Source organism: Rattus norvegicus, chromosome 6 (assembly GCF_021556685.1).
Source record: "Rattus norvegicus strain SHRSP/BbbUtx chromosome 6, alternate assembly SHRSP_T2T, whole genome shotgun sequence".
Taxonomy (NCBI): domain Eukaryota; kingdom Metazoa; phylum Chordata; class Mammalia; order Rodentia; family Muridae; genus Rattus; species Rattus norvegicus.
The window spans coordinates 137,692,730-137,718,998 of record NC_141539.1 but is presented as its reverse complement, the minus strand read 5'-3'; the positions used below and the strand labels follow the sequence as shown (position 1 = coordinate 137,718,998).

Genomic DNA, 26,269 nt, shown 5'->3' with positions numbered 1-26,269 from the left:
TAGTGGTTTCCCCTGTTATAGAACTGTACGGAATGGACGATACCTCTGTATGGAGACATATGTTTGTCCCCTACTGCATGGCTTAAATTCAGCAACCCTGGCTAGGGAACCCACGGTTAGGAAGGCTGCTGTTGGGCTGGAGAGATGGCTCAGTGATTAAGAGCACTGACTGCTCTTCCAGAGGTCCTGAGTTCAATTCCCAGCAACCACATGGTGGCTCACAACCATCTGTAATGAGATCTGGTGCCCTCTTCTGGCCTGCAATCACATATGCAGGCAGAATGCTGTGCATAAAATAAATAATTCTTAAAAAAAAAAAAAAAAAAAAAAAAAGGAAGGCTGTTGTTCTTGTTAAGAAATGGACTTTTTCTTCCCAGAATCCCAACTTCCTAGTGCAGTCTGTACAAGTGCCACGGAGTTCCACCTGGGTCTGACTCCCTTTCTGTATGAGTATGAAGTATTGAAGGCTTGGTTTCCAGATGTCATTTCAGATGGTTGTGAGCCACCATGTGATTGCTGGGAATTGAACTTAGGACCTCTGGGAGAACAGTCAGTGCTCTTAACCTCTGAGCCATCTCTCCAGCCCTCCAGATGTCATGATTGAGGGGTAATAGAATATGATGGTGGTGGTAGTTTGTGTATGCTCAGGCCAGGGAGTGGCACTATGGAGAGGTGTGGCCCTGTTGGAGTAGTCGTGTCACTGAGGGCATGGACTTTTCACCCTAGTCCTAGCTGCCTGGAAGGCAGTCTTCTGTCTGCCTTCTGATGAAGATGTAGAACTCTGAGGTCCTCCTGTACCATGCCTGCCTGGATGCTGCCATGTTTCGGCCTTGATGATAATGGACTGAACATCTGAACCTGTAAGTCAGCCCCAATTCAATGTTGTCCTTATAGGAGTTGCCTTGGTCATGGTGTCTGTTCACTGCAGTAAAACCCTAAGACAATGGCATAACTCCAGTGGGTTAATTCATCAGTGAGTTCATGGCTTTTACCTGAGGCCTGGTTGGAGGAAATGTTGCACTGAGAGTGTGTCTTGAAGTGTACCTTATCCCCGTCTCTGTCCTGCCTCCCTTCCTTCCTGAAGGAATGCCTTCCACCATGAAGCTTCTGTCTCACCATAGATCTATAATAATGCAGCCAGCCTGGCCATGGACTAACATCTGTGAAACTGTGATTCAAAATAAATCTTTTCAGTTCTTTTAGTTGTTTCATCATGGAGATAAAAACTCAGTGAGATATGTCTCCACAGTGGGGACAGCCTGATGTACCCCAAATGTTGGGGATGGCCTAATGTACTCCAGATGCAGGGAATAGACTAGTATCCCTCAAATGCTGGGGAGAGCCTGAGGTACCCCAAATGGTGGGAATAGCCTAATGTACCCCAGATGCTGACACATCATTCAAGGCCCCTAGATGTCATGGTGAGCACAGAGCAGAGGTGGTACTAGTTAAGATGTGTCCCATTCAGTCCGGAGAAGTTCCCAGGGGCAGTGACCGAGTGTGTCTATCTAGAATGCTGGGGTGCCGTCTGGGCTGCTCTGTCTCTGGAGTCAGGAAAGAGGAAGTACTGTGATTCCTAGGTGCCCTGGCAGCTCTGGAATGCACGTACTCAGATGGTTACGTCTGGGTACTGGGTAATATACCAAGTCTGCCTTGCATATGCTTGCTGCACTTGTTTTCTGAGTGAGCATAACACTGTATCCCTGTCCAGCTGAGCTCAGGGTTGGCCACCTTGGTCATAATGGCCATATTGCCCATCGTGGAGACACACACATCATTGCTTGATTGGACAATAGATTTGCTTTGAGGCAGGCCATGTTTCAAAGGACCTTGAGTCACTTTTCTCTGACTTGGTGTAAGCCTTTTCCTCCCACCCTGGGAAATGGGCTCCGCTGTATATGAGACCCCGGGAAGTTGCTCTTTGTGCAATCTTGGTTCTGTCTGCTTCTGATTTTCGTCTCATGGACCCTGTGCTGGGGGCAAGACTCCTCTTACAGCGCACTTGGGTTTTGTTCTCTAGGAGGGCATCAAGTAAGCGGAGGTCAGTGGGAAAGGTCGTCATTAGTGACTAAAAGTAACAAGGAAGAAGTCGAGACGGGTGTAATGACCTCTCTGTGGCTCACTGACTCCTGGATGTTTATTGCGTCATGGCTCCAACTGAACACACACCACGGGACAGTCAGTCATTGAAGGCCTCCATTTTGAGCACTTGGGCTCATTTCAAAAGCAGAATTTTTAAAAATGTACCCAGTGTTGATTTCACCCATCTAAAATTGTTGTAGAATTCAGAGGGCCAAGCTGAAAACGTACATAGAAAAATAAAGGTATAGAAAATAATTTCAGGTTGTTTTGTTGGAGACGTTGGTGGCACTGCTGAGGGTCTTGGCTGCGGCTCTCACTCATGGTGGTACACCGCGGTGTGGCCTGCTGGCTTCTGCTTGGCCTCTAAAACAACTGGATCATGGACTCTCTGGACTTTCCAACGCCAACCCATTTGACTGAAAGGCAACACAGAGGACAGAAGAGAGACCATGAACGCAATCGCTCCTCGGAGGGGTGGGGAGATGAGAGCATCCTCATAACCACAAAAACCTGAGTTTGATTCCAAGAGCCCAGGTTACAATGCTGGCCTGGTGGAGTACCCTGATAATCCCAGGACTGGGGAGGCAGAGTCCTGGGGTTCGCTGGCCAGCAAGTCCGGCCCACTGGGCGAGTTCTAGACCAATGACAAAGGCTGTCTCCCCCCCCACCCCACCCCCGAAGCTGGGGACCGAACCCAGGGCCTTGCACTTGCTAGGCAAGCGCTCTACCGCTGAGCTAAATCCCCAACCCCGACAAAGGCTGTCTTAAGAGGAGGTAGACAGTGTTCCTGAGGGTGGAACCCTGAGGCTGTCCTCTGCCTCTGAATACATGGATACACACTTTACAAAACGTCCCTTGTAGCACGTGCTTTTCATCCCTCTGGCAAAGGGGCTGTCTGTTCACCAAGCAGAGTAGGTTTTTTAAATAGTCATTTTTAGATTTTTAGAATTTTAGGTATATAAGCGTTTTTGCCCGCATGCATGCATGCATGCCACATACACGCTGGTGCCCACAGGGGCCAGAAGAGGCCATAGGATCCCCCTGGGGCTGGAGTTACGTGAGCTGCCACGTGGGTACGGGGAGCCAAACAAACCCTGGTCCACGTAACAGCAACACGGCTCTTGACTGCTGAGCCACCTCTCCTGCCCTAGAAAGGGACCATTTAAAACTGTATTGCAGGGTTGGGGATTCGGCTCAGCGGTAGAGCGCTTGCCTAGCAAGCACAAGGCCCTGGGTTCGGTCCCCAGCTCCGAAAAAAAAAAAAAAAGAAAAAAAAAAACTGTATTGCAGGCCCCGTAATGGGTCACTCCTCCTCAGGCAGCAGAAAGCAGCTCCTGTCCTGTGCTTCTCCTTGCCTGAGCCCTGGGGATACACCCTAGTCTTCTCTGGATGACAGGGCACATACACACTGCCTGCTTTTTATTCCCTAGGCTACACTCAAGGCTGAGTCACTGGGCCCCAACCTGGCTGGAGCCGTGGAAATGACCTACCCCAGATGACACCTGCTCCTAACTCCACCACTTCCTGTCTGTTCCATTCATGTGGTTACCACCTCGGGGTTCTGATTTCTCACTAGGCCTTGTGTTGGGGTACAGGCCCTTTGGGTGTACCCAAGGCTTAGGGCGTGGGGGTAGGAGGAACCCACCTGCAACACCCAAGTGATTCTCCACGAACCGCACATAGCTCTGGGCCTGCGGGGGCAGGTCCTCCCACTTCCTGGCCCCCGTGGTGTCAGCCTTCCATCCAGGGAGTGTTTCATACTCCACCTCCACCTTCTGCAATATCTCCTGGTTAGCTGTGGGTGGGAGAGGGTGGGGTCAGCAGGACCCCATAGACCATCCTACCTCAGGAGGTGGTTGTCTTCTGACCTGGTGACTTGGCAGACAGGAAGCTTCCGAGGACAAGTGGCCCTGCTGGCTTTTCGGCATTGGGCGGCGATCAGGGGATTGCTGTGGGGCTCAAACGTTGGCTGTGCCCCTTCCAGCCAGGAAGCAGGGACAGTTCTGAGATACTGGCTAACTGACATTCGCTGCATAGCCACGGAATTGTCAACGGGGAAACTCTAAGGCACAACTGGACAGTATAAGGGACTCTAGAACCCTGAAGCCAAGGTGTCTCTAAAGGTACCTTGCTGCTTGGGACACCCAACTCTGTGCTGGGACCCCATAGCTCATAGTTGATGTATTATCCCTTGCTAATAGAAGATGCTGGAACAGGCATTCTCAAGCCTCAGAGCCAGACAGTGTCTTTCCTGGGTACTCCACATAACTTTAGAGCCCCAAGACACCAGCAAGACTCTATGAACTTGAAGGGTCATCCTTTCAAAGGTCAGGGGTCACTAGGGTCAACAACCCAGGCTGGTGGGGATGCACGTGGCTCAGAAGCCAAGGGACAGGGCTGAGTCTGTCTGGGTTTCCTTCTTTGGAAGCGGCGAGCAGGAGGCAGTTTGCCTACAGTGCACTGCAGGGGAGGGAGTTTCAGTTGACAAGATGCACCTCTGACCTGAGGCTGACAGGCATACTCCAGATACGTGAGGAACCAAAAGCCAGAAAAACGTCCCTGTGTTGAAGAAGAGACAGGGCCGGAAGGCACCGGAGCCAGGCCAGACCCTTAAGTGTCACTCAGGGTTGAGGATACAGCTTTGGGACTAAGCCTCTGTTAGTCTAGGCCAGGCCCTGAGTTTTACCCCCAGCACCAGAAAACAAAAGAAAAAGGAATCTGCCCAGAGGGCAGGCTTTCTCATCTGAAATGCATTTTCATAGAGATCCATGTTTTCTGGAGCAGCTCGAGTCGCCTCAGTTCCCAGGCTGTCCATCTTCCCAGAGGCGGGCCTTTCTAAGGCTAGCGAGGGTCCCCAGGAAGTCAAGGCCAGTGGCAGGGTGGGCTCCCTTTCAGTCCTGTCCCAATACACTTCCAAGCCACTAGAAGGCCCGAGGCTTCCCAGAAATGGGCCCGGCCTCCCCCAAGAAACGGGGAGGTTAAAACCGGGAGACTGCCAGTCTTTGGAGAGGAGCAGTGGCCCTCAGAATCTCAGCCCCTCCCGTTTGCCTGCTGGGGGCAGAAACGCCTCTTTTAGTCACCTAAAAATTAGTGCATGTCTATTCCAGTGCTCAAGAAAAGTGTCCAAACAGCCAAGAAAACTCAGGTTTGTCTCGCTTCACATACCAGGGAAGTAGGGGATCCTCTTCCCGTTGAGCTTGTAGGAGATACCAACTTTAATCTCGCTCAGGACATCCAGTATGTCCAACTTGGTCAACGCCAGCCTGTCCCCGAAACAAGGTACAGACAAAACGAAGAAGAGTTATCCTGTCATCGCTTCTGTCTGGCTTTCACCCTCCCCTTTCTCCCATTGTTTGCACTGAACACAGGATTAGGGGATTCCTCCAGTGCAATCCTTGAACAGGCTAGCGGACTGCCTGTTCGCCTGCCTCTGGGCCTGAGCCCCGAGTCTGCTGTTTGTGTGCCCCGACGAGAGAGCCTTGTTGAAATCTGGGCTTTCTCTCTTGCCAGCGGGTGCCTTCTCTGCCCAGTGTTCTTGCATGTTTGCCCTGTAGCATGGGACTTGTGAGGTTTACTGCTACAACATGGCACCCACTCTTCCTTCCGCCTTCCCAGGATGCATCTGCTCAAGCACCACTCCAGAGCAACATGGCCCTCCTCGGTATTCTTCAAACCTGCCTTGTACTGGAGTTTCTTCCCCACCCCCACCCCATTTTTTTGCTCCCCTCTTTCCACACAGACGTCACAGATAGATCTCATCTGGCTGTGCCTGTTCTGGCTGGATGTGGGGTGCAGACCCGTGCTACCCTGAATCTTCGTCACAAGGCCTCAGCTACTTCTTCACCAGCTGTATACTAATAGCTACCTATCAGTTCTTTTCCCGCCCAGGAAGGCTCTGGTTATCTTAAAGCCACTGAGACCTTCTAATGCTGAGGGGAAGCCCTTGGCTCCCTTATGGAGCTGGAGAGAAGACAGGGAAGTCAGCATCCTGTGAACTCTCATTCTTCAATCAATCAGACCTTTGAAAAGACCCTGAGGTCTACTCTGTGCTCCCTGATACTCCTGAAGAAAATGGTCCTAGTATTCCAACTGAGAGCATCCTTGGGGGCCCACAGGGGTGGGGGACCTGGAAAGACTCCTGTTGTTGCTGGAGGGATGCCTTGCTTTTAGGCCCTTATCCAACCTTGACCCCTTCTACCTTTGTCTCCTGACTGTTGGAGGCTTTCATGTTCTTCTGAGAGAGCCTTTTTCATTGGGGCTCTGTATCCTCAGGAGCATTAAGTCAGTTCCAGGGGGACATGGAAGCTATGAGGCTGGTCCATCTCCGCACCTTCAAAAAGCACCTGGAGCCCTGCCTGCCTTCTGCTTCCCAACTTCCTCTCAGAGTTCCTCCTGTGGGATGAATGTTCTAGAAATGCCAGGTCCTTCTGGCTTAGAAACTACCACTGTACTTTGTAGGATGTCCCCAAGCCCTGCAGACAAAAACAGTGGTCACGTCTGCATGTATATGGTAGGGAATGAATGCCTCCCAAAGATGCTGGTCTTTGAAGATGCTCTGTCCTGGCCCTGGTACTTCAGCTCAGGATCAGCCTCACTTCGCACTAGATCCCACACTTGGGCAGCTTCACAGTAACTCTCACGTGACCATCGCAGTGATTTCGGGTTGGTCAGGATGGAAGTGTAACCCAGTTCTGGGTTTGCTCCACACCTATGGCTACTCCCCAGTGTTAACTTTGCTTTGGGGAGGGAGCTCGGTTGGATGGAAAGACTCCACACAGACGCTGGGGCCCCAGTCCCTGAGAGGAGTTCCACTCGCACTGTGGACTTTGTGATCGGAGAAGACTCCTATGTGATGTAGCTTTGATGGGGCCCAACCCTAACCCTAAGCCCGAGTATTCAGGAGGGCACTTACGCAGTGAAGCCGTTGACCATGTGAGCGTATCGGAGGATCATCAGGTCCAGCCAGCCACAGCGCCTCTTCCTGCCCGTGGTCACGCCCCACTCATGGCCACGGTTCTGCAGCAGATCTCCAATTTCCTATGTGACAATAAAGGACTGCCTGGGCCTGCCATGTTGGACACTGGCCAGGACAGGTGTGGCGTGTGCCTACTTGTCTCCCGTGCTCCTGGCTCTCCCTCCTCTCCATCCTCTTGTAGCTGAGGCAGTCACACAGGACTTTGCTCCCCGGTATGGTTCTGAGAAGGTCGCACTTGTTTCCGAAGCCTGGCCTGTGTACAGAGGCGCAGGCAGCCCACCCCCTCTTCTGTTCTGTTTAAGGGTGGGCAAGTGAGGGTGGGGCCTTGTCCTGCAATTTGGGGTGGGGAGCAGGATTTATCTCCCACCCTAAATATGGCCCAACCTCAGGCCCTCTCAAACACTTCCCTTTCCTCTTATATTTTTGGTTGTGAGCCTAGCCTTTAACGGCTGAGCCATCTCTCCAGCCCAACACTTCCCTTTCCTGAGAAAAGAGTCAATGACTCATCCAAATCAGGTGTCAGGGGAAGGTGAGGTAAGGAAGGCCAGGTAAGCAGCTCTCAGAAGTTCCAAGAAATGCTCCAAGGCTAGGACGGTGGGAACACGGTACTGCTTTCAGCCTCTAAGTTGATGCTGAAGGTACCCACCTGTCTGTGGGTCTCACATGCTTGAGAGGAAAATGGAGTTGTGAACACACACACACACACACACACACACACACACACACACACGCCCTTTTATGAACTATGTTGGTCACGGTGTTGGAACAGACTTTAAAGCCTCTAACACCTCACCCCTGAGCTTGTGCTGTAAAAAGACCCAACTAGGACATGGAGAATTGTTTGGTAGGCTCCCCTCAGCAAACCTACAGCTCCACCTGACACAACCCCAACCCCCAGTGCTGGAACTCACGTTAATCTGTTCCGTGGGGAAGGCACCAATGCCCACGCGGGTGGTGTAGGCTTTTACCACACCGTACACATCACCTATGTTCTGGGGCGGGATGCCCAGGCCTGTGCACACGCCACCCACAGTGCAGTTGGAAGAAGTCACAAAAGGGTAGGTCCCTGCGGAACAGAACGGTCAGCGGACACTCACTACCCTGTGCAGATCCCAAGGCCCATGAGGCTTTCTCAGCGAAGGGCTGTTGGAATCCCCCTGTGGCGGTAGTTCTCAACCTGTTGGTGGTGACCCCTTTTGGGGGGTCAAATGACCGTTTCGTGGGGGTCGCTGAAGACCATCAGAAAACACATTTACATTTCTATTGATAACAGTAGCAAAATTATGAAGCATCAAATCATTTTATGGTTGGAGTTGCCCCAATACAGGGACTGTATGAAAGGGTCACGGCATCTGGAAGGTTAAAAACCACTGCTCTATGGCGGTCACTAGGGCCACCAGTCTGGGGGCCTATGCTGGGGCAGTGGCCTAAGGGGTGCTGTGTAAATCACATAGGAGCCTGTGCTAAGGTGGCTCCCCCAACAATCAGGGCAGTAGACTGGTGTGCTAGGGATATGAGGTGCTGGCCTTGCAAGGCTCTCTTGTCTCACATCCGGCCTCAGTCCCAATTCCCTCATCCTAGTTCAGCCCTTTTGTTGCTCCCTTATGTAGCTGAAATTAGGCAAACAGGACAAGGGGATCCTCGTGATGAGTGTGGGCAGTACTCTGGCCTTGGAAGGTGGCCTGTTTCACTCAGCTGTTCCATGACTTTTTTTTTTTTTTTTTTTTTTTTGGTTCTTTTTTTTGGAGCTGGGTACCGAACCCAGGGCCTTGCGCTTCCTAGGTAAGCGCTCTACCACTGAGCTAAATCCCCAGCCCCTGTTCCATGACTTTTTACAGTCCCCAGCAGATATGAAAGGGCTCTCAGGGTGGAACGGCATGGTGCAGGACTCACCGAAGTCAATGTCAAGCAGGGCGGCGTTGGCGCCTTCCACCAGGATCTTCTTGGGGGGACCATGGAGTGCCTCATACATGAAGTAGACACCGTCCCGAACCATGGGTCTGATCCGCTCAGCAAAACCCTGAGAGGACCATGCAACCACATGAGCTGCAGAGGAGCGGGGTCCACAGAGCCCACAGGAGCTGAAAGCAGGCAGCAGTACCTGCCTGGGACTTTTGTGCTCCGCCCAGGTCTGCCCCACCCCCATGTGCTTCCCCGGTGCCTGGCCCAGTTTACCTTGAGCCTTTTGAGTTGACCTTCCACATCTATTTCCAGGGTGGGGAACATAGACTGGTGCTGGTGGGCCAGGTTCTTGAATCTGTACAGGTAACCCTCACTGTGACCCTCTGAGGGACCACACTGGACCCGATTGCTCTATTTCCCAGCGTGTCTCCCACCACCTTTCCACGTGGGCTGTGGGAGGGTGGGCAGACCTACCTGGCAGAAAACTCATCAAAATCCGACAGGAGGTCACAGATGCGGAGGCCCGTCCGGGCAGCCTTGGAGGAGTAAGTTGGTCCGATTCCCTTCTTGGTGGTGCCGATACTAAAGACACAGAGTGGATGCTGCTGAGGAGCCTGGCTGATCCCACCCCAGCTTCTAGCAGACCCACGGCCCATCCCAGGAATCAAGGCCAGAAGGTGAGACGGAGCCTGGTCTGGATGCTCAACCACTGCAAGGACATGCAGACAGTTTAAGCTCATAGCAGGGTGCAGGGTGGGTGGGGAAGAGAGTCCTGGGGTCCAGCATCAGGGCTTCCCCTCTCTGCTTCTAAACATTGGCTTGGTGCCTTGGCAGCAAGAGCACTGTCACAGTGTGAATGCCACACACCTCATGTCTGCCCAAGTGACCCCAAGTCAGCCAACTGCTCACTGTCACCACTCATGTCTTGTGTGTGTTCGCGTGACAGTGTGCTTCCGCTAGTGTGCATATGTGACCGCGTGTGCACTTTCGTGAATAATTCACCCGTATAGGTGCAAGTACACATGCGTGCTCATGAATGTGAACATTTGCGTGCGCGTGCGTGCATGCGAGGGCACGTGCGTATCCGTGTGCCATGTGCACATGCAAGCACACATTCATGCTCATATATGCACAGTTGTGTAAGCAACGTGCCTTGACATGTACATGAGCGCTGTGCACCTCTGCAGAGTATGTGCGTGTGCCACCCTGACAGCTCCCCGCCTGCATCCCCGGCATGTCTGGAATTCTTTTTTTTTTTTTTTTTTTTGGTTCTTTTTTTCGGAGCTGGGGACCGAACCCAGGGCCTTGCGCTTCCTAGGTAAGCGCTCTACCACTGAGCTAAATTCCCAGCCCATGTCTGGAATTCTAACAAACATTTCTGAGTGGACCGGAGAGCAAGTATCACTTGTGGAGGAGTGGGCATTGGGTGCTACAGTGGTTGCTGGCCAAGCAGGGGCAGTCAGGCCAGTTCAGTGTTTGTCGTGTTTCCCTGTGGGATGTGTACATGCTCGGGATGGTGCCAGCCAACAAAGTCAGGGTGTGACCCCCAAGGCTGGACTCCCCTGTAGTTCTTGCAGGTTCTAATCTCACAGGACCCTCTAAGTTGGTTGATGCTCAGACAGGACCTGCACCCGGGCCACCAGAATGAGGAACTGGAAGTCCCCAGGGAGAGGAAGAACGGGTGGCATGAGGAACTTACTTCTTCCCCTCTTGTGCTTGCCGTTGCACTTCCTGCAGCCCGTCCACTGCCTGGTGGAAGTCGAACACTGTCGCCCAAAGCAGCACACGGGCAGGAGAGGAGCAGAGGACAGAGGTTTGTGAGGGACCTCACTTTCTGAATGGTGTCAGGAGAAGGGGTCAGCGGTGCCTAGCTGGGAGCAGAACCCGGGTTCCAGAGTCCCAGGCTCCACAAAGGGTAACCGAGTCTGACCCCGGCTTTGACCTCGCTGCTACCTTGAGGCTCATTAAAAAGAGTAAGGCTCAGCAGTACATGGTGCCAGGCAAGCCCTCCAGGGTCTCCTGAGCCCTGTACTGTGGAGGGGGTAAGGAGAGGCAAACCCCAGGGCCCCATGGGGACCTTACCAAGGTGAGCCCGGTCAGAGATGATGAGCCGCTTCTCCCAGTCCTTCAGCCCTGCAGGGATATGGCAGAGATGACAGATGTGTGCACTCTTGGGCGATGAGCGCCATCCCCCTCAGTGCTGCTGGTTCAAGTGTGTGGCCAGGTTCCGAAGGACACATGCACTGCACAGCAGCCACAGCCACAGCCCTGCTCTGGTACTTGATGCTCACTACGGCCCCCGGACTCCAACCCAAGAGACACCACACCCGTGCTAGATCTCCTCTTGCTTCAGCCTCCTTCCCGGATGTCCTGCACCTTGGAGTTTTAGACACTGTAGGCAGTTTAGAGATACTGGGCTGCCCAGCTTCCACTCCCTCGTGAGGGCTCTGCTGTCTGCTCTGCAGAGTTAGCGCGCAGGGAGCAGCCAGGGAGTGGGCCTGTGAGTGGGGCAAGGCCATGGGTGGCCTACCTTTCTTCTCGTTCTTCTCTGCCTCTTCAAACAAGCCTGGCAAGTGGATGACCACACCATTGCCTGCAACACAGGGCACAGAATCACGAATATTTACATTTCAAATGGTGCTGCTAGACTGCAAGAGCAAACAACTCAGGTGCCTAAACCCGGGTGATGGACAGCACAGTTACAATCAGGGACACTGGGACCCAGGCACAGACGATATGAATCCCCACAATCCACTTAGGTGAGGTCTCAAGTTACCCACACTCTTGTAGACAAGAGTAGAATTTCAGCGCCTGGACCTTGGGGGGAAGCAGAGGGTGGGCAGGTGGCCTGGCGTTTAGGGCTCCACAGTGTTGGCATGGGGATTGGAAAGTTCTGCAGACAGGGGTAAAATGCTACATAAGTCTCAACCCTGGGCGTTGAGCACTGAGCCTGCCCCAGATGGTGATAGCATCTTAGAGGGTAGTGAGGCCTCTGGAGGGTGAGTGGATACATAGTTGCAAATGTCCTACGCTGGTATGTTCCTTATTGACAGTGGAAGTGAGCTGTCAGGAGGTCTGGAGGACACCGGGATGCACATACAAGGAGTGTCCCAGGAAGCTGCGCACTCAGCCCCCAGCTGTCTGAGACAAGGGCAGCTATGGAGGTGTCCTGCTTAGTTTTTGTCTTGACACAGCCTAGGGTTACCCAGGAAGCAGAAACCTCAGCTTAAGAACATCCTTGACCAGATGGCCTGTGACCATGTCTTGATTGCTAATTGGTGTAAGAGGCCCTAGCTCATTGTGGAGGGTGCCATGCTTAGACAGGGGCCTGGCTGTGTAAGAAAGTTAGCCGAGGCTGGGCCTGGGGGAGCATGCCTTTAATCACAGCAGTCTAGAGGAAGAGGCAGGGTATATCTCTATGACCTAAGGCTAGCCTGGTCTATATAGCAAGACTCAAAGAATGAGGAGGAGGAGATAGATAGATAGATAGATAGATAGATAGATAGATAGATAGATAGATAGATAGATAGATAGATAGGCAGACAGACAGACAGACAGAACTGGTCATGAATGATCCAGAGAGTGAGAACCAGTAAGCAGAATTCCTCCTCTTTGGTTTTTGTTTCAGATCCTACTGAGCTTCCTGCCCCAACTTCCCTCAATGATGAACTGTGACCTGGAAATGTAAGCCAAATAAACTCTCTCCTCCCCAAGTTGCTTTTAGTCAGGGTGCTTTAGCAACAGAAAGCAAATAGGAACAGAGGCTGTCTTCCATGCGGTGACCTGGTGACCACTGCAGACCAGAGAGGAGGGACTGAGCTTTAGACACAGTCAGGGTCTCAAACCCACAAGTGTCTCTCTCCAGGTTAGCCTAGCAGGAAGCCATCTTTCTAGCCTACAAGTAAGGAACCCAGATGCCCCAGCACCCCACGCATGCCTCCAGGGATAGCCTTTTCCATCCAGCACACAAGGATGCACCCTGTTTTATGACTCTGATCTCAAAACAGCAGCTTAAAGCCCACTGGAAGCATGACTTGCTGGCTCAGAGTCTCAGCACTTGGGAGGCTGAGGTAGGAGGCTCATGTATTTGGAGCCAGTCTGGGTTCTCGAATTCTCAAATCAACCCACTTCTCAGTGTGAGGATAAGCCAAGGCTAGACTTGGCTTTGGAGCAGGTTCAGGACTGCCCTGGGCTACCTGAGATCCTACCTCAAAAGCAAAGCAAAGCAAAGCAAAGAAAACAACACAAATCTAAACTACTACCTCGGTGACAAGGGGAGGTCAGCTGACACAGGGGACTTCTGAGTGAGCAGAACATTCTGGAATCAACCGCGTGGCCTCAAAACCTTTACAGCGGGTAACTTAATATACTTTATTTTATTGTATTGGTTTTGTGTGTGTGTGTGTGTGTGTGTGTGTGTGTGTGTGTGTGTGTGCTGTGCCTGTATATGGCTGAGCATGTCTGGTGCCCACGGAGGCCAGAAGAGGGTGTCAGATATCCTGGAACTTGAGTTGCAGACACTTGTGAACTGCCACCTGTGTGCTGGGAACTTCTGGAAGAGCAGCCAGTGTTCTTAACCACCAAGCTCTGTCTACCCCTGACAGTCGTTGAGTCTTATAATGTGTAAATTATGGTTCAATGAAGCAGTTCCATAAGAAAATAGGAACCATGGAGAAATGTGGACCCTAAAGGTTCCCAGAACCCTGCCAGGACCCTGGGGGCTATCCTTTATCATGGAACAACAAATACAGGATCCTCAGAGTAAGCCCACGCAGCTAGATTCACAGGCTGAGAGAGGGAAGCACATGGCTTTGCCAGAGAGGGTCTGGACCGAGGAGATTCAAACAAGCAGAGATTGCAGTTGCTCTCAGGAGGAATCCTACGCTAGCCTCGTGGGGTTGGCCATGGCATAGGTTTGGCAGAGGGAGGTGGAACACCAGTCCAGATAGGAGTGACTCAGAGATTACACAAGCCACAGTGAACATAAAAGGTCACCCAAATGCCACAACATCTTGAAATAACCCCGCAGCAGAGAGGCGAGGAGTGTCGCAAGCCAAGGGTCAACACAGGCTGGTGCTCCTGCTGAGTGACTGCTCTGAGCGGCACCCTTTGGGTGAGCATGGCACCCCTGCTCTTGAGTGAGCTTCCAGAGATAATTGCCAGCCGCTCTCCTGTCGTCAGCTCCAAGCCATCCCCCAGGGCTGAGTAGCACATGTGGTGGGTCAAATGTGTCTTTACTGTGTTGTCCCACCAAGGAAGGGTTCTGGATGAGTAGAAGCAGGCTGATAGGTTATTTCCTACAGCCTTCCCAAAAGACAGGCGGCGCCATTTTCTGCCGCTCTATTGAGACACACATGGAGAGACTGGCCACCTTGGTAGCTGGGGCTCCCCATTGTAGAAGGTGAACACCATCACCGTCTGGACTGGGAGGGCTAGAGACAGTGTGTACTTAAGAGGAGGGACTCAATGGAGTCTCAGATCTGACTCTACCCACCCCAGCCCCTACCTTGCAGATTTCCTTCCTCTGCTCCTACGCAATGGGCCAGACCTGGGCTATCTGCTGGCTTCTGGACAGGCAGTACCTTGCCTTTGCTTCCTGACTGAGATGTGGGGGTCAGATAAGACACAAATCTATCAACCAGTGCTAGAAGAATGAGGACAAGAGGGGCTGGGGATGAGCTAGACAGGAGGGGGCTCCTCTTCAATTACTAGAGAGACCACGGGTAGGGGAAACCTTGTCAGGAATCTGGAACAGCTGTCCAAGGGGGTGATGGCTATAACAGTTCAGGCAGCATCAGGAAAGCACAGCTATATATGTGCTCAGACTGTTCCCAGGCCTATGTATTATGAAGACACACTGTTACACACTCACCCCCACACATACAAACATATCCATACACATGAACTTGAACACACACACAGAGATAGGTAGGTAGGTAGGTAGGTAGGTAGGTAGGTAGATAGATAGATAGATAGATAGATAGATAGATAGATAGATAGATAGATAGATAGATGGATAGAGAGTGCTCCACAGAGCTTCCACTACCCTGACTCCTGCTGACTCTGGGCTCTGAGGACAATTTCTGGGTGGGGGCTCCAGGGGAGCATATGGGACAGTCTCAGCCCTGGGGTTTGTATGGTAAGACTCCCCCCTCTCCACACACACTGGGATCTTGGTTCAGAGGGTCAGGCTGGAGCTGCAGGGGCACTCACCAATGAACGACACGGCCTTGGTGTTGATGATGCCGCTGGGTAACAGGTGGAAGTCATATTCCTTGCCATCCACCACAACTGTGTGCCCGGCATTGTTGCCCCCCTAGAAACAGAGACCAGAATGAGCCGCTGGTATAAGACTATCCCACAGGGGCCTGCCTAGGACCCTAGCCTCACTCGAGAGCCAGCTCTCTCCCTACGTGGTGCTTAAGGCCCCGGTGTTGTCCAGCCATAGGGCTTGGGCAAACTAGGTCAATGGTCAGGGCCTTGGGCTGAGTTAGTGTCTGATGTTGGAATGGCCAGAGATTAGATGGAGGTGCTCAGGCCCAGCCTGGTTCCATGGTTTAGTGCAGCTCTGGCAGGTAGACCTTGCTGAGGCCCCCTCTCCACCAGAAAGGAATGAGGAACTGATGAACAATCCCTGTGGAAAGTGCAGACTCAGACCCCACAGCCCAGCTTGCAGTCCTCCTCACCAGGCCCTGTCCTGGGTAAAAGTGAAAGGTCATCCTGTTTTAGAGAGATTCCCTCTTCAAGCTGAATGAAGGTAGGCCCGCTGGGATAGGGCTTTCAGGGTGGGGAGAGGGCCCACACCAAAGATAGGCTTCAGGCTCCAACATCCTTCCATTAGTCAGTTACCTGACCACAAGTACACAGCTACACACCCTGGACACTGTGTCCTCAGGCTCCCAGAGGCTCATGGTGGTGAGTCACTAAAGCTCTCTTGCCTTTGACTATGGTATCCTGTCACCCACACGAGGGTGGGAAGGCAACTTAGAAGGTCTCTGTCCATCAGGAACTTGTAGTCTGGGTGTGCTGGTGGGTGTGTGTGTGTGGGGGGCAAGGCACAAAGGCCTTCTAGAACAATGGTTCTCAACCTTCCTAAAGTTGCGGCCCTTTAACACAGTTCCTCATGTTGTTGTGAGCCCCCAACCATAAAATTATTTTGTTGCTACTTCATAACTATAATTTTCCTACTGTTATGGATCATAATGGAACACATCTATGATATGCAGGACATCTGATATATGACTCCCAAGGCGATCATGACCCATAGGTTGAGAACCATACTGTTCTTGTGGACTTTCAAAGGCCAGCAGAGTTATGGGCTGCAGTACCAAATCCCACCTGCAGATAGCACTGTGGTCCCCCTAACTGTACAGTAGAGAGCAGTTGTGCTCACAGCAGCTTAGGGACCCTGAAGCTCAGCTCTAGCTCCCCTTTCTGTCCCAGAAGATACGTAGGCCAAACACATGACACCTTTGTTAACTTTGCTAATGGAGCCAAGGTGTTTTGGCTTTCACACATCTTTCCCTTGCCTACTAAAGCAGCATCCTCAATGAAGGTTCAACTCCGTTCATGACCACCTCTAAGCACTAGGATATGAAGGATCACATCCACCAGCTCCTGCTGAGGTAGGCAGCAGAGGATGCTGATGCTGAGACCCTGAGTAAGGGCCTCTCCCTCCAAAGTCTTCATTTTCCATGAGTTTTAAGAGTAGGCCCCAGACCTGTATGCCTTAACTTCCTGTTCCTTGTCTGCCCTCTGTGAGGCTTATCACCATGTAGATGACAGAGATGGGTCTGCTAGAGGACAACCTCATGGTGTGGACTCATACACCCAACTATTTTTTTTTCTTTTTTTCGGAGCTGGGGACCGAACCCAGGGCCTTGCTCTTGCTAGGCAAGCGCTCTACCACTGAGCTAAATCCCCAACCCATACACCCAACTATTAAAGAAGGTACTCTATGCAGTCTGTCCTCAAGCCTTGAAAAAATTCTGCTGGAGCTGTTTGCAAGGAGGTACCCTCATGTGCCTGGAGCTACCCAAGGATTAGGAGCTCCCTGCAAGTCATATTAAGCTGATCCTTGGGTAGCTCTAGGCAGATGAGGGCACCCCATTGGGTGGCAGATAGTGTGGCCTTACAGCCTCTGTAAGCAGGTAATAGTGACCCTGGGCTGCCAATGGAGCAGGAGAAAATGACGCGGAGCAGGCCAGAGGTTGTGCTGGAAAGAGAACTACCTAAGAAGGGCCCCAGAGGGACTACTAGGAAGAAGATAGTATTTGTGGGTGGGGCATGAAGGAAGTGGGAACTGAGGGAGCTGCCTGCAGCTCTGGTTTTCAACTTGCCACCAGCTAGGTACAGCAGATACCTGTGTCCTGCTCCTGAGCTTGTAAGGTCACATCATCGGCATGGAGACAAGCCCATGAGGTACAAGACTTGGGTTTGGAGACTGTATCCATGCTTGACTTTGCTATGGCAGATGCAGAATTGCCACCACCACCGCCTTTCAGTTCCCCAAATATGGGAACACTCACAATCCTGTTTCCTGCCTGAGGCAGTCAAGATGGTCTCCAAGAACAGATGTGGAAACTGAGGTCCCAAGAGAAGACAGGCTTGCAGCCTAGAGGGATAAGCTCGGCTTGGGCTGGCAAGGCCTCCAAGGACAGCAAGGTGGCCAACCTGCCTTCCACTGTGGCTAGGTCCAGGGAACCCAGACACCCCAGGAGGGATGCTCTCTTTGAGTGCCCAGGGCCACGTCAGCTGGCTTGGAGACACAGACAGCAAGCACCCGCCTGTCTGTGTTGAGGGTAAACACAGGTGCCTAGGAACAGGCCTGACTACCATGGGCCAACAGATATCAGATGACCTCAGTGCCAGAGCCCACTGCAATACCCAGGCACCAGGCGCAGGCCATTGCTAAGACATCCCAGGACACTGGGCTCCCAGCAACCCTGTGGAGACTCAGGGTCATAGTTTCCCTCTTCCCATTAAGGTCTTTGACTGACCAGCAGCACAGGCACAGTTGGTGGAGATGGAAGCGAGACAACCCCTTCCCCCATGCTCTCACACACGCACGCACGTGCTTGCCATTTCTTTGACTTTACTAACCCAGGCCAGACATGCTATCAGATCTGGGCATGATAAGAGTCACCAACCTCTGCAGAGGATGTGGGATATTTAGACCTCTCCAGTACAGCTGATTAGACATGGCTCTCAATGCAGGAGGTTGGGTGAGAAGAGGCAGAGGTCAGCTCTGTTTCTGAGGCTCACTAACCCCCTTAAGTTGGTCAGCTTATGAGGGCCCCATGGAGCTCTACACAGATGGGGAAACACCGCCTATGCTACTGCCAACTCCAGCTCTGGCAGATGGAGAGGTGTCCAGCCTCAGACTGCTCTAGGGAACCTTAGAACTCAGGATCTCACTGACCCCTCAATACCAGGAAGAGTTTAGCAGTGTCCAAGCAGCACTGGCCAGTGTATGTCAGGAGTAGCCCATAGATCTGTGGCCCCCTGCCCTGCTCTCCTGTGGGAGCCTTTGGTCAGGATGACCCTTGTTACTAACACTAAAAAGGACCTGTGATGTCAGAGCCAAGTACTTGCTCAGGCTGCCCTTCATGGGAGTCTGATGGAAGAAACCAGCTGCCTAGGTTTGCAGAGGGACACCAGGCACTTGGGCACAGCCTTCAGGGTCTGTCAGCAAGGGCAGCTCCTCTCCGCCTACAGTGTGAATGGTGTGGAAGCACTGGAGGCATGGTCACCCCAAGGCACACCAAGACACCTCCTACCCTTGGCCAGGTAAAGGGAACGGCTACACGGACAACTCAAATCACACACCTCAGGATATCTGTACCATAGAGATTCACACCAGGGCCCAGGGTCAGGAGCATTCAGGAGCCTGCTGGGCAGGGCAGGGTAGCCCCACTAGGTAAATCCAGACTCCTCCCAGGGTGTTTTCTCCACAGTTCAATTCTGAGGACTTGGTGTGCACTGAAGTCCCCCTAGTGCTCTTCAACAGCCTAGCTAGTCGGCCACTCAGTGCCCTCAGGGCCTGGCATCCAATTAAGACAAGAGACTTTCGTCTTTGGAAAACAAGGAGGGACCAGAAGCAAACCAGATCCTGTTCCAGATCAACTTTGTCCCAACCTCTGCTTTGCCCTGCAGTTGTGACCCATATCTTCAGTGGGAGGCAGGGAAGGGTTCTGGGCGCAGGCCCTGCAGGGACATCCTCTGACTGGGCTGTGTATGCAATGGTTGTGGACATGCATTGCAGAAACCAACACCCCTTTCCTCTGCCTATCCACACCCAACGTCTACAATGCTTTTCCTACAGTCATCCCATCTTGTGAGCATCTGGACACAGCTCCTCCCGACTAGCCAGGGCTCTGTCGGTGCAAAGCAGAGGATCTCAGGGCTGGACGTCACCAACTAGTGTCCCAGTATCTTCTTTCAGGACAACCCCAGGGCCCTGCTGGGTAGAGACCTGGAATAGACTTCCCTATCTAGTTAGGCCCCTCCATCCAGGAAGCCTGTGTGTGGATGCAGAGCACCTAGAGGACAGGGAGAGGACCGAGGCCTTCCTATTCCTCTCCCTGTCCTCTAGGCCAGGACCTTCCTTCCCCTCCAGGTCCCTGGACAGGGGCTGTGGCATTTCCCTCCACCAGGGGGTGCTATGGGCTCCTGCCTTCCAGTCTGCTTTGTTCCTATTCTGTCCTGGTATCTGTAGGTCCCTGGAAGGGTACAGAGGTGGCTGAGGTGGCTAGGAGGCTCCTGGGTAATTAGGACCTCTGCCTCTTCACAGACAGCAGGGGAGGACTCTGCGTGAGCGACATGTGTCGATGTACTGTGCATACAAGCGGCAAGCTAAGGAGCAGGCGTTTAGCTCCCAGGGCTCCTGCAGCTCTGTTTCTTGTTCACCTCGACTCCTCAATTCTTCCAGCATCTGCAGGGGTTTCTGCTCTTACAACTCCCAGTCTCTCCTCTCTCTGCCTGACCTAGGGTGGAGTGTGTTATGAGCTTGCAGGACTGAGCCTAGTTACTAACATGTTACAAGCGCCACAGTCTAGTCCTGGTCCTGCTCCTGTCTGTGCCTTCCTGAACTCTCGCTCTGGTTCCTCCCTGTGCCAGAGGAGAGGGGTCCCCAGTCCTCTGACCTGCTGGTGCCCCTCCCCTCTTGACCCACCTTCTAAGAGGCCTGGGAAGGATGGGGTGTCAGGGCCTTCATTTTCTTCCAGATCTGCTCACTGTTGTACAACTCACTTGCTTCTTTCTGTATAGGGACAAACTGGTCTGGGCAGGAATATGAAAGTCCTTCCTGAGGTGACATGTGGCTATGTGACCCTGGGAGTTCTCTCCTGGAGACGCTGCTTGGCCATCAAAGCCATCAACACGTGCAAGCATGGGGAGGCCTGCTTCTAGAATCAACAGCAGGCATTCCTAGCACACGGTTGTGGCGCCTCTTACTGCCAGAGGCCCCTGGAGGAGCCCGGATCCAAGGCCATGCATTTCCCTCTGTGTCCCCTTGGAGAAAGCTCCAGAGCACCCGCAGACTGCCAGGCAGGTCCTGGCATGGGACTTCGGCTCTAAGTGTGCCACTCTCCTAGAGAAGGCCCCTGGGATCCCAAGCCTTGCAGTCACGGCCACAGTTGTCTACTACTACCTGGGGCCAGCCCTTCCACAAGCATGGCCTCAGCTAGACAGCAGCGCAGACATGGGAATGGTACATGGGTTCACGGTAGAAACCAAGAAAGCCCCCAAAGCAGCCTGGTACTGGGCATGGCCAGATGACAATGCCCTAGCACCCTGAGGATTCTGACCCTGCAACCACTTGGAAGGAGAGTCTTAAATCCCAACAGGCCTGTGTGGCAGCCTGTCAGTGCCAGACAGGTTACTGCAAGCATCAGAGAAAGATTACTGTGGGCATAGAAGGGAGAGCCCAGACTAGCAATGGAATGCATCAGGAGGTAGCAACCAGCATGCCCACCAGGTAACAGGTACATCGGACCCATCTGGAGGAGTGTCTGGACACAGTTGGCCAGTCAGGCAACTGAGGAGGAAACATGGAGGGCACAGAAAGAGGAAGCCTGGGTGGAGGTGTCTGGGACTCCAAGAGAGAGGAAGAGAGAGCAAATCGCAAATCCCTCAGCTCAAGAGGCAAGTGATGGCCTCGAGCTGCAATGCACCCTGAGCAGGAGGTCAGGAAGACTCTCCTGGAGGCGAGTGAGGGGTGGAATTAGTAGAGGAACCAGAGAGGAAGACAATGCAGCCCCCAGCAGCCTCAGAGATGCAGGGTGGAGGAAGAATGCTTATGTGTCAGGAGGGGTGGGGCATGGGTCAAATCAGAGCAGAGACATAGGGAGAAAGAAGAATGCAGGCAGGACTCAAGGCCAGAGATGCTGGCTAGAGGGTGCTCCTGGGGGTCAGCATCGCATCCTGACTCATAGAACCCCCCAGTTAAATAAGGGTAGTTGGCAGTGGTGGACAGAGTCAAAGCCCAGGGTAGTGGAGACGGAGAAGTGTGGAAGCCAGATTTGGAAGATAGCCCCATTGGCATGAGGGGTTAGGGGGTAGGGCAGCTCATTCTCCAGAAGCCATTCTCCAGAACGGGCAGCCTAGCTAGCTATAGAGCCCTTTCAGGTTGCTAACTTACTATGGGGGGGGGGGTTGGCTTGCATTCTTGTCTTTGCCAGCCCTTTGGCTTGGCTTCAGGGTGGCCTCTTGAACCTTCACTTGTTTCATGCACCCATTCAAAGCCAGAGGCAACTTACCTAGATCCTCCCACCCCGCCAGCCTCCAATCACACAGGGCTGGCCATAGGGGACATTTGGGAGGCCAGTGGCAGGCAAAGAGGTCCCTGCCAAGGGGAAGGACAAGTGCTAGAAACCAGAATCACCAAGTGCTTGCAATGACCCAGGGGCTGGGCACCCAGGGAGAAAGGACGGGAGGTGCCTTCCAGAGGGGGCTGACTCTGTTGCCTTGTCCATGGAGCAGAGGTGGGGGGGGAGAGGGTAGGCCTGTGCCATCATGGTGGCTTATGATGAAGGCTGTAAGGGACTCAAAGGAACAGCTATCTTGGTTCTTCAACTTCTCTGAGCCTCAGTTTCCCCGCCTGCAGAGGAACTCTATGGGAGGCTCCTGACCTGCTAGTTCACTAGAGACTGGAAGAGAAACATGTCTCTACTCTCATGGATCCGCTGGGGAGGTCAGGTGGTAGGGAGAGATAGCCCATCTGAGAGGATGGCTGTGGTCCCACTCTGTTTTGTGAAGGTCCTGTCAGGTTAATGGGGATCTTGACTTGGGCATAGAGCAAGGACGGACCATCTTCACCCAGAACTGTGTCCACAGCAGGAAGTGGAGCCCGGGATCATCGAGGCACACTACGGGACTTCTCTGACAGTGCTGACCAAAAACCAGCAAGTTGTACGGAAAGACTGTAGGTGCCACTGGAGCAAATGGCCCCGAGGGAGGGTGGGGGCTGTGGTGCTGGGTCACTGGAGAGAGCAGGACTACAGGCCACTGGGAGTATATCCCAGTTGCACACACATAGCTGGACAAAGCAAGCAAGGTGTAGGGGGTCGGAGGTCCAAGATTTGTCCTTAGGACCCAGAGACTTCAAGAGAGAGGGGTGAACAGGGTAAGAGAGTGGGCTATCTCCTCATCCTTGGGAGAACTTCCAGAAAGCCACATCCCCAGCTGGGCAGATGTGGCCCAGAGAACCAACCTATGCCTCCTGAGCCCTGCTGAATCCTTGGGAACTCAGCGAGAAAGCCAAAGGCACAGAACCAGGAAGAAAGAACTCCAGCAGGTGTCCCCACCTTCATTTGGGTCCGCCGCCATAAGTGTGGCTCCAAACCCATATGACAAGAGTATCTTCCTTCAAACTGAGCTCTCTGTGCTGAGGTTAACACCCCAGAGGCAGTGTGGTTGTCCGTTGCAGCATGGCACCACAGAGACCTAAGGAGAGCAGGCTAGTAGCCCCAGGAGTATACCACCCACTGTTCAGAGCCATTCAGAACAAATATGGGTGCTCAGAGCAGCTTGCAGCACAAAGCCCCTCTCCGGCCTTCTCTGAGCACTACCAGCCACTGGGTCACCCTGCCCGGGAAATCTGTGGCTCCTCCATTCTCCATGTCAGCCAGGACCCCTTTAAACTCTGCTTCAGGTCCTTAACCCTTTCTTCCTCTGGGTTAGACCCTTATTTTCATCCTGTCTCTGCTGGCTGACTCACCAGGGACACCCCCTTCTCAGAAAGCAGCTCTCACCCTTTGCTGAGTCTTGGGGTGCTTCGACCCACCCCGTTGGAGCGCTCTCCACTGGAGGGCCCACCGTCACTGCCCTGGAACGTCCTACCCCTGAGGATCCCATGTCCCCAACTCAGCAACTTATATTTTTAGCTCGGGATCCTGCCGTTGCCCTGGGAAGGAGGTGGGTGGGTGGTGGGAGGCCAAGAGCTTGGTGTGAGAGGGTGTGTGTGTAGGAAGGGAGGTTTAGTCGGTGGGGAAGGTGCTCCTGGAAGGGAGGAATCCAAAAGACTATGACCCACTCAGGGCACAGGAGGAAGGGGTTCGTCTGGATCCCGGGGAAAGGGAGAGGTTCGCTGGGCGGGTTAGGGAGGGACTCGGCGCCTGGCCCGCACCTGGCAGCGACTGACGATGTCGGCGTCCGTGGCCAGCAGGTCCACCACCTTGCCTTTGCCCTCGTCCCCCCACTGCGCGCCCAGCACCACGGTCACGCGGGAGCCTGTCGCCGCCGCCTCCTGCTGCAGCCGCCCCCTCTTGACTCCGCCTGTGCCGGGGGGCCGGTCGTTGGAGGCTCGGGTCCCGGACATGCTGGCTTAGCTCCTCCGCTGTTCTGGGCCAAGCGAGAGCCCGCCGCCTCCAGAGCTCTCGCTCCATTAAATGCGGACGCCTAGAGAGGGGGGCGGGCCGGGGGCGGGTCCTGCGCACGCGGTGACGCACCTCGGTGACCTGTGGCCACAGGTCTCTGTCCCTGCCGCTGTTGCTGCAGGTGGCGCGCACTTAGGGTGCAGAAGCCCCAACACGACTCAGGCAAGCAGATGACTCAGAGCACCCGAGGACGCGAGAGGTGCCAGTGCTGCACGACCCGGACTCTACCCCCGCCCACTGGCCGGCTAGGACAGGGTTCGGAGTTGCAGAAACTGCAAAGATGGCTGGTTTTTAAGGCGCAAGAGAGTGGTTAGCAAAAGCAGAGCCACAGAAATGTTTCTTTGCCGCTAATCTGGAGGATCTACCTACCGGGTCACCCGTTTTCCCGTTGTGAACCTTAAGTCCAGGATTGGGAGCCAGTCTCCTGAGAGCCGCCCAGAAAGTCACCTTAACTGAGGATGACCTCTCTCCACCAGGCCACATAGTCGCCCCTGCTGGCCTGGGACGTACAGCTCTGGGGTGGCTGTAGCTAGACCAGACCCCAGTGCCAAGTGTATGACGAAGTACCCCCAATCGCCCGGGTCAGAGCAACTTGAAGGACAAAGGAACAGAGCAGAATCCAAATTTCCAAGAGACCCATATCAGACAGGGGACAATTGCCTCTGCCACTCCTGGGCTCCTCCAAGGACGCACTGCTTTGCCTTGCTCTTGCTCACTCCTGAGGTAGATGAAGCAGGTCAATCCAGGCTGGAAACAGGGATAAAGGAAGACAGACCCTGGGGCTGGGAGGCCTGTGTGGTGCACCCCCCACTGTGGGGGGTTGTCCTTCCAAAGTGTGCTGACTGACCGGGGTACAGGTTCACAGAGCTGTCAGGCTCCTTGTTGCCCTGGGGGCAGTTCTCAGGCCTGTCAGAAGTCCAACGAGACTGGACAAACCCTCTGGGGGCCTGACCCCCACCAGCCACCCTGGGGAAGAGAGGCTGTTCCCAGCCAGCCTCAACCACACTGCTACTACCTTTTTGGCTGTGCAGGTCATGGTAATCTGTGACTTTTGTTTCACATAGGGATATAGACAATCTCTTCAATTGCTATGGCTGAAGCAGTCAGGGGCTTGGGTGTGGACACTACCTCTCAGAGGAGACTTACACCCTTTATGTGGCGACTACATATCCTTGTCCGCCTCACTCAGTGCTACAGTGGGGAGGGGACAAATGAGTAGAAGAGGGATGTAGAGTTAGTGGTTCAGGCCACAATCTCCTGAGAAGTGGCTGGGGCAGGCAGAAATACCGGACAAGGTCTTTCGGGAAGCTGTGCCCGGAAGGAGAAGCAGGCAGAGAAGGCTGATGCAGGAATGGAGATGAGTGAACAGAAGATGGGGCACAGCAGTTTCTGAGCAGTGAGGGAGGAGAGAGGCAATGAAGCAAGGGTTAATGAACTTTTTCTCCAGGTGAGAAAGAGCATGCTTTAAGAATGCCCACATTGGTGGGGGGGGGGGTGGCTGGCTGGAGAGGTGGTTCAGTGGTTAAGAGCACTGACTGTTCTTCCAGAGGTTCTGAGTTCAATTCCCAATGCCCTCTGCAAGTGTGTCTGAAGACAGCGATAGTGTATTCATATACACAATAAATAAAATCTAAAAAAAAATCTAAAAAAAAAAGCCCATGTTGAATGTCACTTCAGTCACCTTAATGCTTGCTTGCCCTTGGTCCCCGGGAGGTATTGTTGCAGGCCTGAAAGGAATCCTGGCTCCCTTTCCTGGGGGGAAACCTGGGGTTCTGGGTGAAAGGTATGAGTTAGGGTTCAGAGGGACCTACTATGGGAGCTTAGATGGGTCCTGGGCACCAACCCTCCTAAGCCTGAGTCTATAAATAGCTAAGGGCCCAGATAGAAAGGGGAGGGCTTTTCTAAAAACAGCTTCACTCAGGCTCAACAGCTGGGGCCCTACCAGTCACAAGGCTCAGCCGGAATTAGCACCCCCACCCCCTCAGTGAGCTGGGTCCAGGATGGTGGGCAGTGTAGCAGCCACTAAGTTTGGGGGGGGTATTCTGGCTCTGCAGCTGTGTGACCTCAGACAAGTGGCTTCAGTTAAGCTTTGCATAGGCTTAGGGGGAGGGCATGCTGGCACAGCACCACCTATGGTTCCCTCTGGGTTACCAGGAGACCACGTCACACAGCCGATGAATTGGTACCCACGAGCCTGCACAAGGTTCTAGGTGCTTCATAGCTGCCACTGGCTGGCTCCTCTCAGGTCTGTTAGCCACTAGGGTGACTTCCAGAAAGCAGTGAGGAGGAAGGCTGGGGAGGCAGTGGTCTCCATCCTCAGGCAGGTGAAGTGCTCGCCTCCCAGGTTTGACTGATGGGGTAGGCATTCTACCAGGGGCAGACCATTCACAACTCAGTTTTACTTGAATATCCCAACTCCAGAGGGAGAGGACAG

The 26,269-nt window shown here is 53.4% G+C and overlaps 1 protein-coding gene and 1 long non-coding RNA gene across 3 annotated transcripts; one reads left to right on the top strand and one right to left on the bottom strand.

The window, feature by feature from the left end:
* Positions 1 to 2,101: 2,101 nt before the first annotated feature.
* Adss1 (adenylosuccinate synthase 1) lies at positions 2,102 to 24,360 on the bottom strand. 2 transcript variants are annotated; one of them, NM_001432143.1, is given in 13 exon segments: positions 2,102 to 2,498; positions 3,728 to 3,877; positions 5,248 to 5,345; positions 6,995 to 7,119; positions 7,969 to 8,123; positions 8,951 to 9,077; positions 9,233 to 9,314; positions 9,434 to 9,541; positions 10,659 to 10,725; positions 11,042 to 11,092; positions 11,490 to 11,552; positions 15,173 to 15,275; positions 24,205 to 24,360. In NM_001432143.1, coding segments are annotated over 13 exon segments (1,296 nt in total). In that variant the 5' UTR covers positions 24,319 to 24,360; the 3' UTR covers positions 2,102 to 2,445.
* LOC148005493 (uncharacterized) lies at positions 11,072 to 13,343 on the top strand. Its single transcript, XR_015623413.1, has 2 exons — positions 11,072 to 11,718; positions 12,588 to 13,343. It is a non-coding gene; the product is annotated as an uncharacterized LOC148005493 (long non-coding RNA).
* Positions 24,361 to 26,269: the final 1,909 nt, after the last annotated feature.